The following is a 13,118-nucleotide window of genomic DNA, read 5'->3' as shown; positions in this document are numbered from 1 at the left end:
CCAAAAAAAAAAAAAAAGAAATAATAAAATCAGGAAGATATAATTAAAATTGAAGATATAATCAAAATTCTTCATGTCACTGAAGACATGTTAAGATGAGTGGTGATGAATCAAGAGAAAAGACAGGATATTGATTATTCAAGAGGAGTCTTCTTTTACAAACTTCCCTAACTGGGAAAAGATTGCTCTATATGTACTTGTAACAGATGTGTCTGTGTATATATGCGTGCGTGTGTGCGTGTGTGCGTGCGTGCGTGTGTGTGTGTGTGTGTGTGTGTGTGTGTGTGTGTGTGCAGCAAGAAAAAATATGGCTTATGTAAACCCTCTTAGTATATATTCAATGGATTCAATTAATGGAAAGCAAAACCTTTCCCAGAAGCCTTCAGATCCAGTGTGGCCACACCTTTCCCCCACCTGGCCACACCTCTTCCTGTCCCTGGCCTAGATAAGTCCTGGCCCAGAGGTGGGTAGCCCCCTTCCCCACTCCTCCTTTCCTTTTCAGCCATGCTTCTCCACCAAGCATGGTGAGGGCAGCAATTCAGTAAATAAACTTCTTTTCATGCCTGGAAAAAAAAAATCTCCCCTTTATCTCATTAGCCAGATGTATGTCTTGTGACTATCCCGGGTATCAGAACCAGTATCTGATGAGAGAATTGAGTCTCCATCATTGTCTAAGGTTATTCATCTTCAAAATCTAGACACAAGGCCATTCAAATAGTCAGGTTCTAATAGCCAGGAAGAAGTATGGCTGATGAGTACACAATCAACACTATTTGCCAAAGCCCAGCATCTCTTTTTGCTCCTGCGGTTCTGGAAACATTCACCCCAGAATTTTCAAGGGCCTTTCACAACCAAGAGAGGCTTTCAGCCTAGGGATGGGCTGACATTAGAAAAGACAAGGTGGGAAAAAGAAAATTAGGTTTTTGGAAACATCACTCAAACCAACCAAACCTTAAGGCCATCTGCATTCTGAACTCTCAGAACACGGGACAACAGAACCACCGTAGTAGGTTAAACATGTCTAACTTGAGTTTTCTGTTAAAAGTCACTTCCAGTTGAAAGTAGCTCAGAGTCAGGCCCAGTGATACACAGCTTCAGGAGGAAGAAGTGGGTGCATCAAGGTGAATCGATGGAGCAGATTCTGCCTCAAAAAAAAAAATCTTTTTTAAAGAATAGCAGTTTAATTTAAAAAAAAAAAAATAGCAGTTCACAATAGTAAGGAGTATAAACAAGGAAGACTTGCTCCAGTAAAAGAAGGTATCTTTTAGTAAATTATCTCCCTGAGAGATGAGGAATAATTAGGAAGGGGGAGTACATTCCAGACCTAGATTAGCATGACTAAAATCAGCACAGTACACAGGAAAGAAGAACTGAGAAATTGGAAAAATCTCAAGTGAGAGAGAATAGTAAGGGATAGCATAGGGCTGTTATATGCTATGCTGGGAGTTTAGACTTTATCCTAGCAGTACTGCAAGGTTTAGCATGGGGAAGAGTAACAAAGAAATTACTGTCTACAATGTGGTGAAATGAATCAATATATAATCTAAAGAACTGCATACACCAGTACTAGGATAAACATTTTATTTTCAAGTAGTTTTCAACAACACAGAAAATGACATTTAGGAAACACTGAAACTGGGCAGAAGATCTTCTCAGCCAAGTTCTTCACAGAGGGGCATCAAGAATCAGCTTGGATAGTAGTGGACTCCATGAATTCTGAAATATATCAATCTGGGATAGTGGACAACATGGGCTCTACAAAAGACAGTTACACTGTGATTATGTCACACCCATCCCTTAGAGCACAAAGTCAAGTTTACAAATGGGATGTGTATTGGGCGTAAAGTTATAAATGATCAGATACAGGAACTTTGTTTCAAAGTGCTCAAAGATTTAAAATGCAGATAGATTGGATATGAAGTGTCCCCCAAGCCCAATGTGCAAAGAGTTTGGTCCCTAGTTTGGTGCCATAGGGAAGTGACAGAACCCCTAAGAAGTGAGGACTAGTGGGAAGTTTTCAGTCATTGGAGATGTGTCCAAAAAAGGGTTTCAGACCCTGGTCTCCTCTTTATTTTCCATATTCCAGTCAGGAGTTAAACCACCTTCATAAACATAAAGGAATGGGGCCAATTGATCATAGACTAAAATCTCCAAAACTCTGTTCCAAAATAACTCTTTCCAATTTATAAGTTATCTTGGCAAGAAAGCTAACACAATATACTTATCCCAAAACTGCGGGAAAAAAACAACAACTGTGTTTGAATCAGGAGAGCGAGGAAAGAATAAGCTGTCTGCTAAGCCTTTTCCTACTTCACAACTTCACTTTGCTCTGCGTTCCAAATTTCCAGGAATTATTACAAATACAATTTTCTCAATAAAGATTCCTTCATTAATTGTAGCTTATTGTTCTAACAGCTGTCAATATTATTATATTACTATAATATTGCCAAACATAATTCAAGTAAGCCAAGCTCTTATCATTCTTTAGTTAATTCAAACTCATACTTGCACATACAGATTACAGGTATACCAACCTGAATTACTTTCATTGTACTCAGCAAGTAAATTTTTAAATTAAAAAGTTAGCTGGGTGACAGTGGCTCATGCCTGCAATCCTAGCTACTCAGGAGGCTGACATCTGATAATCACAGTTCAAAGCCAGCCCAGGCAGAAAAGTCCATGAGTCTCTTATCTCCAATAAGCAACTAGAAAACCAGAAGTAAAACTGTGGCTCAAGCAGTAGTTGAGCGCTCACCTTGAGCTGAAGAACACAGGGACAGTGCCCAAACCCAGAGTTAAAGCCTCATGACCGACAAAAAAAAAAAGCCAGAAGTAGTGCTATGGCTCGTAGAGCACTAGCCTTGAGCACAGGAACAGAGCCCAAGCCCTGAGTTCAAGCCTCAGAACTGGGAGAAAAAAATAAAGTTGAATTAAGTCATATAAAAGTATTCACCGTAATGGTAAAGACATCATGAGTTCCATGTATAGCTTCTAAGCAGTCTACAGTATCACCTGACTTACCATTACAAACCTACAGGCTAGGAATGTAGCTCAGTAGTTGGGCACTTATCCAGCACACAGGATCCACTAGGTTCTATCCCTAGCAACATACACATACACACACACATGCACACATGTGCACACACACATGCAAACACATAGACTGCATATCTGAAAATATTGGCCTAATATTGCTTAAATTATTGCAAACATAATTCCACACAGAGTCAGCAAATCTGTGGTTGCTGTAAACAACCAACTGACCAGAACAAGAAATGGCAACTTATAACTCCTTATTCCAAGAAGTTAACTAGAACTTTTAAATTTGTCTTTAGAAAAATTGCTAAAATGAGATGTTGGCCTGTGCCCAGCAAAGATCCTGGAAAAGAAAGTCATACCTAAATAAATAGCAGCTATCATTCCTATTATAGCTAGTTTTATTAACAAACCATTCACAAATATGACACAAAAATGTAATAATTATGTACTACTAAAAGAGAAAGAATGCAGGTGATTTGTAAGGGAACATTATTATCAGTCACATCCTGAAAGAATTACCATGTTGGTAAAGGCTTGGGGTTTGTTTTCCTTAAAAGGAAAAATAACTGCTTTAAAAGTAAATAAATAATTAATCCTGTAGAACTAAAGACATTTGATATACTTTACCCAAATCAATACGTAATTGTATTGTTGCAGCCTAGAAGTCGGAGACTATATAGTCAGGGGCAAAATATCTAGGTATAACAAAACAAAACAAGGCTTAAGTTTTCCCTAAAATGAGAATGGAATTTCTTAGATCTATCTGAAAAGAACTCCTACAGAAATATGAGACTCAGAAAACTCCAAGAGGAAATATCTTTCATACATAGAGGCAATGTAAAAAAGGCACCAAATCTTTTCAAAATGATACTAGTAGAAAAAAATGCAAACTTTTCCTAAAACACTAAAAAACTAGTATAAATACCAGCATTTGAGAGTCTCTGAATATTTATATTTCTTATACAAACTAATTAACTTTACAAGTGAGAATCCAACTAAATTAAAATTCAAATATGGCTGGGCTCCAGTGGTTCAGGCCTGTAATCCTACTCAGGAGGCTGAGATCTGAGGATCACAGTTCAAAGCCAGCCTGGGCAGGAAACTCTGTGAGACTCTTATCTCCAATAAACCACTCAGAAAACCAGAAGTGGCCCAGTGGCTCAAGTGGTAGAGCACTAACCTTGAGCTGAAGAGCTGAGGGACAGCGTTCAGGCCCAGAGTTCAAGTCCCATGACAAAAAAAAAAAAAAAAAAAAAATTCAGAGGGGGGAGGCTGGGAAGGGATGGGAAGGGTAAACAAAGGAGGAGGCTGCAATGCTTGGTAAGAAATGTACGCATTATCCTGCCCATGCAATTGTAACCCCTCTGTACAGTATGTTCACAAATAAAATAAAATAAAATTAATTAAAAAAATTCAAATATGACTAAAAGTTACTCATTTTATCCTAGAACAATTAATGAACTAGATCAAATTTCTGAAGCAGGCACTGAAGAGTTCTGTGATGCAGGATACAAGCACAGCTAGAAAGATCACATTCTAAGCCAATGATACTTGCCTACTTCCAAGTTTTGACAAATGGGTACCATTAGGTAGATATCTCAGCTTCTGCCTTGCATTCTTGAGTGCTGATTCATCACCTTCCCACAGGATCCTCTTATCCTCAGACACTTTCTAGTTCAGGACAGAGCTGCACCCAGATCAAGCCTAAATCTTCTGACTCTAACATACACTACTTCTTTTTTTTTTGGGGGGGGGGGTCCAGTCGTGGGGCCTGAACTCTAGGCCTGGGCGCTGTCCCTCAGCTCTTCAGCTCAAGGCTAGCACTCAACCACTTGAGCCACAGCGCCACTTGTGGCTTTTTTTCTTTTTTGCTTATGTGGTGCTTAGAATCGAACCCAGGGCCTCAGGCATGCAAGGCAAGCGCTCTACCACTGAGCCACCTTCCCAGCCCCACACTACTTCTTCTTAAAGCCACCTAATTCACATAGATCTGTGTTCTCAATCATAGCTGGATCTAGTCACCTAGGAAATACTGAAACATCCATGCTGTTTTAGGTTCTCCCAGGCAATAAGTGCGAACATGACCTCTTCTTGCACCAAGACCACATAATACCTAACCAGCACTTCCTGTGCAGAGCTTTGTGCTAGCACTTCCATATGTAATTATATATAAAAATGCATTTAAACTCCAACATCCTAGAACAAGGATTCATATTTGATACAGCTTTCAGGTTACCACAAGGTCAATGATTAGAATTACATTTTACAATTACATTTTAAATAGATAGATGTAGAGGAAATATAAGTAGGATTAAGTGGTAGAGTACCAGCCCTGAATACAAGAGCCAAGTGAGAGAGAGGGGCCCTGAGTTTAAGCCCCAGTACCAGTGTGGTTATACACTCTCGTGTGCGTGCGTGCGCACACACTCGTGCACACGCACGCACACACACACACACACACACACACCAACTATGGATGTACAAATAAAATTTCACTATTCTTGAAATAAAGCATTCAAAATTGTGGTTGGAAATAAAGGTACCAACATACAGATAACTAATCTCAATTTAACAAGTCAAATATTAAGTTCGACTTGCATTATGTCTTATCTAGTGCATAGGGGAAAACTTATTCCAAAGAAAGGAACCAACATAAAAATGAAGCTGATACACTGAAGCTGATACAGGACTGACCACTTTTGTTTTCTGGTGGTCCTGCCTTTCCCTCCTCCTTCCGTCCAACTCACTTGAGAGTAATCTAATTAGATTGCATTGTATTATTTGATGCTTTCATACAATAAATAGAAACTGTAATCTATTAATTTACCAAATTCATCATCTATCTCTTACTACTCACTGTAAAACTATATTAATTTACCAAATTCATCATCTACTCTTACTACTCACTGTAAAACTATATTCTATCATGGAAAGTCTTCCCTTAGTCCTAGTAGAACATCCTTCTTCTGTTGTCCTCTAGCATTTGGAAATAATATGCCTTTGAAAAATAAAGTACCATTTTATTTACTCCCCTACAGTTCTCTCATCTGTGTAACTCTGTTGTCTTTTTATATAAGATAAGTCACATATCAGTGGATAAATGTTACAGAATGACGTGGGAAAGGAGTTCTAGTTTGATTATCTGCACAAATCAGTGATTTGATCTCTATCCAGTTTCAGACTCTATTAAAATGAAGGATCAAATGCTGGGCACTGGTGGCTCATGCCTGTAATCCTAGCTACTCAGGAGGCTGACATCTGAGGATCATGGCTCAATGCTAGCCAGGGCAGGAAAACCAGTAAGATTCTTCAATTACCAAAAAAAAAAAAAAAAAAAAAAAGCCAGAAATATAGCTGTGGCAACAGTGCTATCCTTGAGCCAAAAAAGCTCAGAGACAACACCCAGGCCCTGAGTTCAAGCCCCAGGACTAGCAACAAAAAAAAAAAAAAAGGAAGGATCAAATAAGAAACAAATGAAAAGCACTTGTAATTAACATTTAGATCCATGTATAGAAAAGAATAATTTCTAAGTAATGAGTTTCTTCTTCCATGCAAGAGTTTCTTTACACAGTTTGATATTTAAGAATAAGGACAATAAATGACTGTGTAGAGTTTGTTTTAAGTAAAATATGTCCTCATGAAGAATTAAGTATTCACAAATAATCCTAATTTTAACACAAGGTAATATCTGACTGTGCACAGAAAAATAACTAAATATTCATAACTACAGATAATTGAATGTTAAGGAAATTTTGAGACCTATTATATTAAGTAGGTATCCTGTGTTTTACTCTCTAAGAAAAACTTTGGCCCAGAATAGAATGCATATGAAAAGATCTGAGTAAGGTCCATTCTCAGCTTCTAGTCCAATTCTACTCAAAATCTCAAATGCAGTTATTGGTTAAAAGAAAAAAAAGTCACCTCCGCAATGAAATGCAGAAAAAAATGTGATTTGGCCTTGGAAAGGTATTTTTTTATTAGTCTTTCAAGATAGTGCTATCCAACACACTGGTAAACCACTTCAAATAAAGTAACTTTTTGAAGGCAGATTAGCATTAACTGGTACTACAAGAGAAATTCCTTAGGCTACATAAAGGTAGCAGTGTATCTGAGGTAAGAAAAATAAAACTACCTAAAAATCAGGCAACTCAGAACCAAATGATGTTCTGAAATTTCTAACCAACACTGTGATCTGACAACATGTAAAGAAAAATTTAAGCAGAGCATAGAAAAAGTGTTAAATCAGCCAGTCAAAAAGTGAACTGGTTACAGGGTCTCCTGCAACTAACCAGTGTTTAGTTACTATGATGAAACTCTATACTGGTATAATCTATTGGACCCCTTGCAGGTAGCGAATCCAAACCATGGCCTCCTGCCACTTTTAACAGGCGGCAGCTATCACTTTCCTAACCAGACCCATTCCTTGCACTAACAGATGAGTAGGCTATACAAACAATTTTAACCTTGTATTTTTATTCGGAAAATTGTATTTGACTAAGACAAAGTAAAATCATATAATTACATTATTTGCAAAGGTTAATGACTAAATGCCTTTATAATTGAGCATAAACACTTGTTTACAGGGATCACCTTAATTACACTTTTCAAGATAAAATAAGAAAAACAATGAAATGTAACTAGCACTACTTTTAAACCAACCAAAACTTTTCATTTTTCCTTTTCCCTCTGATAGCTTTGTCTAATTATAATTTGTATTATATGGTATTACCAGGTGCCACATAATTCCAATTATCAAACTCAAGAGACCAAAGCTCTGGATCTTACTGTAAATAACTATTTACAACTACCTTGATTTTTGACCCTTCAAGAAATTTTGAGTGTCAAAATATTGTTTTTCTCGAGAAACCTGACTGACAGCAAGACTGACCCTTCTTGCTACCCTTTTATCTACTTTGAAACTCAAAAGTTGGAGAAGTCCCTGAAAAAAAATCCGATAGTAGATTCTAAACGTTCTGTACAAAAAAAGATACGTCCAACACACATCATGAAATTGGATGAAAGAACATCAGATGGCAAGTACACAAAGTATGTTAGGGTCAGAGAAGTGCCCTTAAAGTTTCTGAAAATAAGAAACTGCTTCAGTAAAAAGGCAAAACTATGTCGTATCAAAAATGAGTAGCACCAAATGCAATTTGGCATCTACATATAAAATTACTCCCTGATATGTTTTGCGATGCAAAGGGATAGCTCTTCCCCATGTGGATGGCATAAAGCAATATTCCAAAAAGAACAGAAGCATCTTCCAAATACAGGATAGAAAAGTAGACGACGCTTCTATGAAGCTCTAGAATCAGAACAAGAATCTTTGCCACTTGAACTAGGTGAATCGGAAAAGTTGAAGTCTTCTGAGAACAGCCTGGAAACGCAAATTCCATTAGTTTCTTGCCTGACTTCTGAGCAGGCCCCAAAGGGCTCCGGAACCCCTAAAAGCTACCCACGAAATCCTGGCGTCTTCATCCCAGGATTCCCGTCTATGTGGTGCATTTACTTAGCCTGTGACATTCTGGGGACTCGGGCCGCGAAGGAGAAAGCGCCACAGCCCGAGACACACAGCGGAAACGGGAGCCTTTCCGTCCAATGAACACCGCCCCACAGCCCCGACCTGCAGCGACGCCAGCACTCACCCCCTGCGCGCCTGCGAAGCCCGGACTCGCGCTCTCGCAAGCTCTAAGTCGCGGCAAGCTTGCTCGCCCGCACCCACAGGAAGCTCGGCCCGTCACTTCACAAGTTTCCCGTGGAGTCTGGGCGCAGCCATCTTGCCAGACGGGGAGGACCTGCGCCCAAAGGTCCCTGATGTGGCTGCCCTGAGCGAAGCCGCAACTGAAGGGGGACACGGAAAGGCCGTTTCCCGGCCTCTCACACTGCCACCACAGCCAGGAAAAAAACAACTTAAAACCTCAATTCGCCGACGAGGCTCAAAGGAAGTGAACTTTCCTCCAAAGCGTTCCCGGCTTTTCAGGCAGCGTTGAGGGCAGCAAACAGCTGCCGGGGGCGGGGCGTCGTGGCGGCGCGCGCTCGGTAACCCCAGCAACGCAGTCCCGGCCTTCAAGCGGGGCGACCGAGGTCCGCGTCACGCCCCCGGGCTGTTTTCGTTTTCCTACCGTACCCTGCTCCGACCTTTATCCTCCAGGGGCGAGGCTCCCCGGCTGAGGCGACCGGAGGCTATTCGCCCCAAGGCCCAGATAGGCCACCGCTGAGGCTTCCCACGTGAGCCCGGGGCGTCCCCGTGGAGCGGGCGGGAGGGCGGGCGCCTCCCCGCGCTGGCTTAGCTGCCCGCGGCCCTGCCTGCTCCCGCCTCTCCAGCGTGGAGGGCCGCAGCCCGCCGTCAGCGGACGTCAGCTGTGGGATATCTAGGCCCGGTACCCTCAGGCCAGGAAGCCCAGACTGCCCTGCTGCATTTCATGCGTGGTTTTGCAATAGGTCGAAATTTCTACTGGCTTAAACCCGGGACCTACGCAAAGAGGACCCGTTTGTTTTTGTTTTGGAGGTTTGGGTTCAGGGTTAGTTTCCTTTCTCCCTCCTCCCCCCCCTCCCCTTCCAAAATGGCAGCCTCCAGTCGCGCACAAGTGTTAGACCTGTACCGGGCAATGCTGAGAGAGAGCAAGCATTTCAACTCCTACAACTACAGGTGACCCTGCGAGCGGCGGGGGTCGGGAGGGCCGAGGGCTCGGGCTTGAACTCGCCAAGTCCTCAGGAGTTGCGGAGCCACGGATAGTCTCCGGCCGCTGGGGAGGGGATCCGGTTCCGCCACCGAAACGCCAGCCCCTGCCCCACGGGCGTGTTCCTCCGAAACCTCGTGGGGAGGCGCGGAGGACTTACCCTTCCTCTGGCCACGGTAGCGGTTCAGATCCTCTGACACGTCCCCAAAGTTGATGCTTTGGTTCATTGATTTGTATCATGTCTCCACGGTGTGGAAGGATGGAAGTGAACGTTGCGGGTTGAAGTTAGGACCGGCGTGTTGCACGCTTAAAACTTCGCTCGAGGAGGGGAAGACTTGAGAATGCAGCTAGCCGTCAGTAACAAGCGGCTTCCAAGTGGAAGGTTTGCTTGAGCGCTCCCTAAAGGAGCCACAGATTGAGACTGTGCCTCTGTAAAGAGTAGGTCTCAGAGTGAGTAAGAAGTGTAAACCTCTCATGCACTACATCTCATTTTCAGAAACTTGCCTAAAGTGTAGCCTTTCTATAAATTTGAGAACGGCATCAGGTGTTGATCATATGCAACCTGGCTATGTAATGAAAAGAAACAATTGGGAGAACTTGATTTTTTGTAAGTGATGTTGGCTTTGGAAGATAAAGGATATAACCACTAAGCATACTGGTGGCATTTTTGACAGATACCTATTACTAAGTATGTAATTGTTACGAGAACCTACAAAGTATGCAAGTAATTGCAAACTGATCATTTTTCGTCACAATCTAGAAGATAGTTTGTCACTTTAATTTTCCCAATCTTTACCTTCTAGGAGGCCTACCACACATCAACCAATAATCCCTGGGCATTGTGCAAGCCTGTTTTCACAGCTACACTGGGAGAGTAGATGGAAAGATGGAGGCTCAGTCTGGCTTGGGCAAAAGGAAGACCCTATTAGGAAAAAGCAAAAAGAAAAAAGGCTTGGAGTGTGACCCAAGTGGGAGAGTTTTCTACCTAGCAAGCCAAGCCCTTGAGTTCAGTACTGCCTCCTCCCCTCCCCAAAAAAAAGAAAAAAGAAAATGGCCAAAATAAACAGGGTCAGCAGGCAGTTTACATTAAAGAACCAGGGACTTGGGAGAGAGTATATGTGACAGCAGTTTGAAGAAAAGACAAGTAGCCCTCACAAATTACATAACCTACAGAAGTCATTCGACTTCTGTGTTTCTGGGGGTTTTTGTTCATAAAAACTAAGCCAGTGGGAAGTGGCACTGTGGCTCAAAGTGGTAGAGCAGTAGCCTTGAGTGAAAAAGCTCAAGAGCAGTGTCCAGGCCCTGAGTTCAAGTCCCACAACTGACCTAAATAAATAATAATAATAAGCCAGTGTACTAGGTAGCCTCTAAGGACTCTTCCACTTATAAACTTTCATCTAGAAATGAATCAGGAGTCAGTAAGGCAGAAATTTTTCAAATGAATAAATTCTAAGTTGACAGTAGTTCATGACAAAATCAAAGCTGTATCTAATAGGAAAATTGGAAATGAGTTTTAGTACAGATTTAGAAAGTAATTGGGTATATTACTTTTGAGTCTGTTCTTTCCAGCTAAGTTCACTATCTAAATATAAGTAAAATATCCAAAGTAATATGGTAGTCATTTTTCACTCTTACCTGAACTCATGTATGTAAAACACAGGATTTCTGACAATATCTCCCAATATAATAACCTGTTTATAAGACATGTCTTTCTTAAATAATAAAGTAGTGTCCTGTGGTGTTCAAAGTTGGCTCTTTCCCTCCACACTCAGACATTATTGGTCATTGTGTACCACTACTTTGTACATTATATCTACTAAGTAGCACATGTATTTGTTTCTTTTTTTTTTTTGTACCACTACTAGGGCTTGAACTTAAAGCCTGGGTGCTGTCCCTTAGTTTTTTCATTAAGGCTGGCACTCTACCACATGAGCCACAGCTCCCCTTCTGGCTTCTTGCTGGTTGATTGGAAATAAAGAGTCTCACAGGCTCCTGCCTAGGAAGGCTGGCTTTGAATCACAACCCTAAGATCTCAGCCTCTTGTGTAGCTAGGATTGCAGACATGAGCCGTCAACACCAGGCTAACCCATTTTATTTTTACAGCAACCTTGTGAATTACTATTTTAATGGCCCATTATGAAAAATAATTTTTCAAAAGTTATGCCTGTCATACCATCTACTCAGGAGGTTGACATGAAAGGGTCTCAGTTCTAGGTCAGCTTGGTCAAAGAAAAAAGGCAAAACTCCATTTCTACAGAAATGGCTGTTAGTGGTGATATGGATTCAGCTACAGTGGAAATTGTAAATAGGAGGATTATGGTCAAGGCTGGCCCAGGCACAAAGCAATACTCTTATCAAAAATATCAAGCAACAGGGTACAGTGGCTTGTGCCTATAATCCTAGCTACTGAAAAGACTGAGATCTGAGGATTGATTTTAGAGCTAGCCCAAGAAAGAAAGTTTGTGAGATTCTTATTTGTAATTAACCACCAAAAACCAAGAAGTAGAGCTGTAGGCTGATTGGTAAAGCACTAGCTGAATGGTAAACCACTAGCCTTAAGGGAAAAATGTTCAGGGACAGCACTCACGCCCTGAGTTAAAGCCCCAAGACTGACACACACATATATAACACACACACACACAGAGGTAGAGTTCATGCAAACATGAAGCCTTGAGTTCAAATCCCAGTACTCTCAAAGAGAGAAAAAGACTACTGTGCAGTTTGAACCAACCTGAAAATGTTGATACCTCCCATAATTGCCTTGATTAAATAGATATTTTGGGATTATCTTCTAAGACCCACATATAGGCCACATTTTTGTAGATCCCTCTGCTTTTCCATTTTCCAGTTTGATCTTGCCCTCTGCCCTGGTCACTTGCACTTTATTTCATGCCATGTCCTCATGGGCCTCCAGGCCTTTACAAGTACTATTCTGTCTGCCATATCCTTTGTCACCCTTTTCCAGAGTGTCTGTCCTTTCTTCAAGAGTCTGTTTAATCATGACCTTCTTTATGAATTTTTCTTATTTTCCCCATTCCATTTCCCCAGCCCAAACCCAGGCAGACTCCATTACTTAGATGTGCTTCCAGAAACTTCTGAATCTTACTTTGTTCAATGCTCTACCAGGTCCTAAAGACAGAAAGATATGAAAGCTTTGGGTTTAGCAAAGCATATGCTGTCACGATTTCATCACCTTGTATAGGACACAGCTGTGGAGGCAGCTTTTGCAGACTTTGTTATGTGCTGGGATAGAAGTAAGCATCTGTGTAGAATCAGAAAGCTGAGAGTAGACTTAAGCTATCAAGCAGCATCATAATCTCAGGTAGCAGCAAACAAACAGTACAATGTTTCTGGAGAGTTGGTTGTCAAGTACAGAGACAGCCAACAAGACTGAGCTGG

The 13,118-nt window shown here is 41.3% G+C and overlaps 2 protein-coding genes across 4 annotated transcripts in view; one reads left to right on the top strand and one right to left on the bottom strand.

Annotated features, from left to right (window-relative positions):
- Positions 1-8,821, bottom strand: part of Fars2 (phenylalanyl-tRNA synthetase 2, mitochondrial) — a 429,795-nt gene extending 420,974 nt beyond the window's left edge. For both annotated transcript variants that reach the window (XM_013016736.1, XM_013016737.1), the window contains exon 1: positions 8,685-8,821. The gene's annotated coding sequence lies outside the window, so the exon portion shown is untranslated. The remainder of the gene's footprint in view (positions 1-8,684) is intronic.
- A 348-nt stretch (positions 8,822-9,169) lies between these two features.
- Positions 9,170-13,118, top strand: part of Lyrm4 (LYR motif containing 4) — a 107,219-nt gene continuing 103,270 nt past the window's right edge. The window contains exon 1 of one of the 2 annotated variants that reach the window (XM_013016734.1): positions 9,170-9,688. In XM_013016734.1, coding sequence (XP_012872188.1) covers positions 9,462-9,688 — 227 coding nt within the window. In that variant the 5' untranslated portion in view covers positions 9,170-9,461. The remainder of the gene's footprint in view (positions 9,689-13,118) is intronic. The other variant, XM_013016733.1, reaches the window with a different exon arrangement.

The sequence above is a fragment of the Dipodomys ordii genome, unplaced genomic scaffold (genome assembly GCF_000151885.1).
Source record: "Dipodomys ordii isolate 6190 unplaced genomic scaffold, Dord_2.0 Scaffold32, whole genome shotgun sequence".
Lineage (NCBI taxonomy): Eukaryota > Metazoa > Chordata > Mammalia > Rodentia > Heteromyidae > Dipodomys > Dipodomys ordii.
The sequence above is the reverse complement of the archived record's forward strand: the minus strand, read 5'-3'. Positions and strand labels throughout refer to the sequence as shown.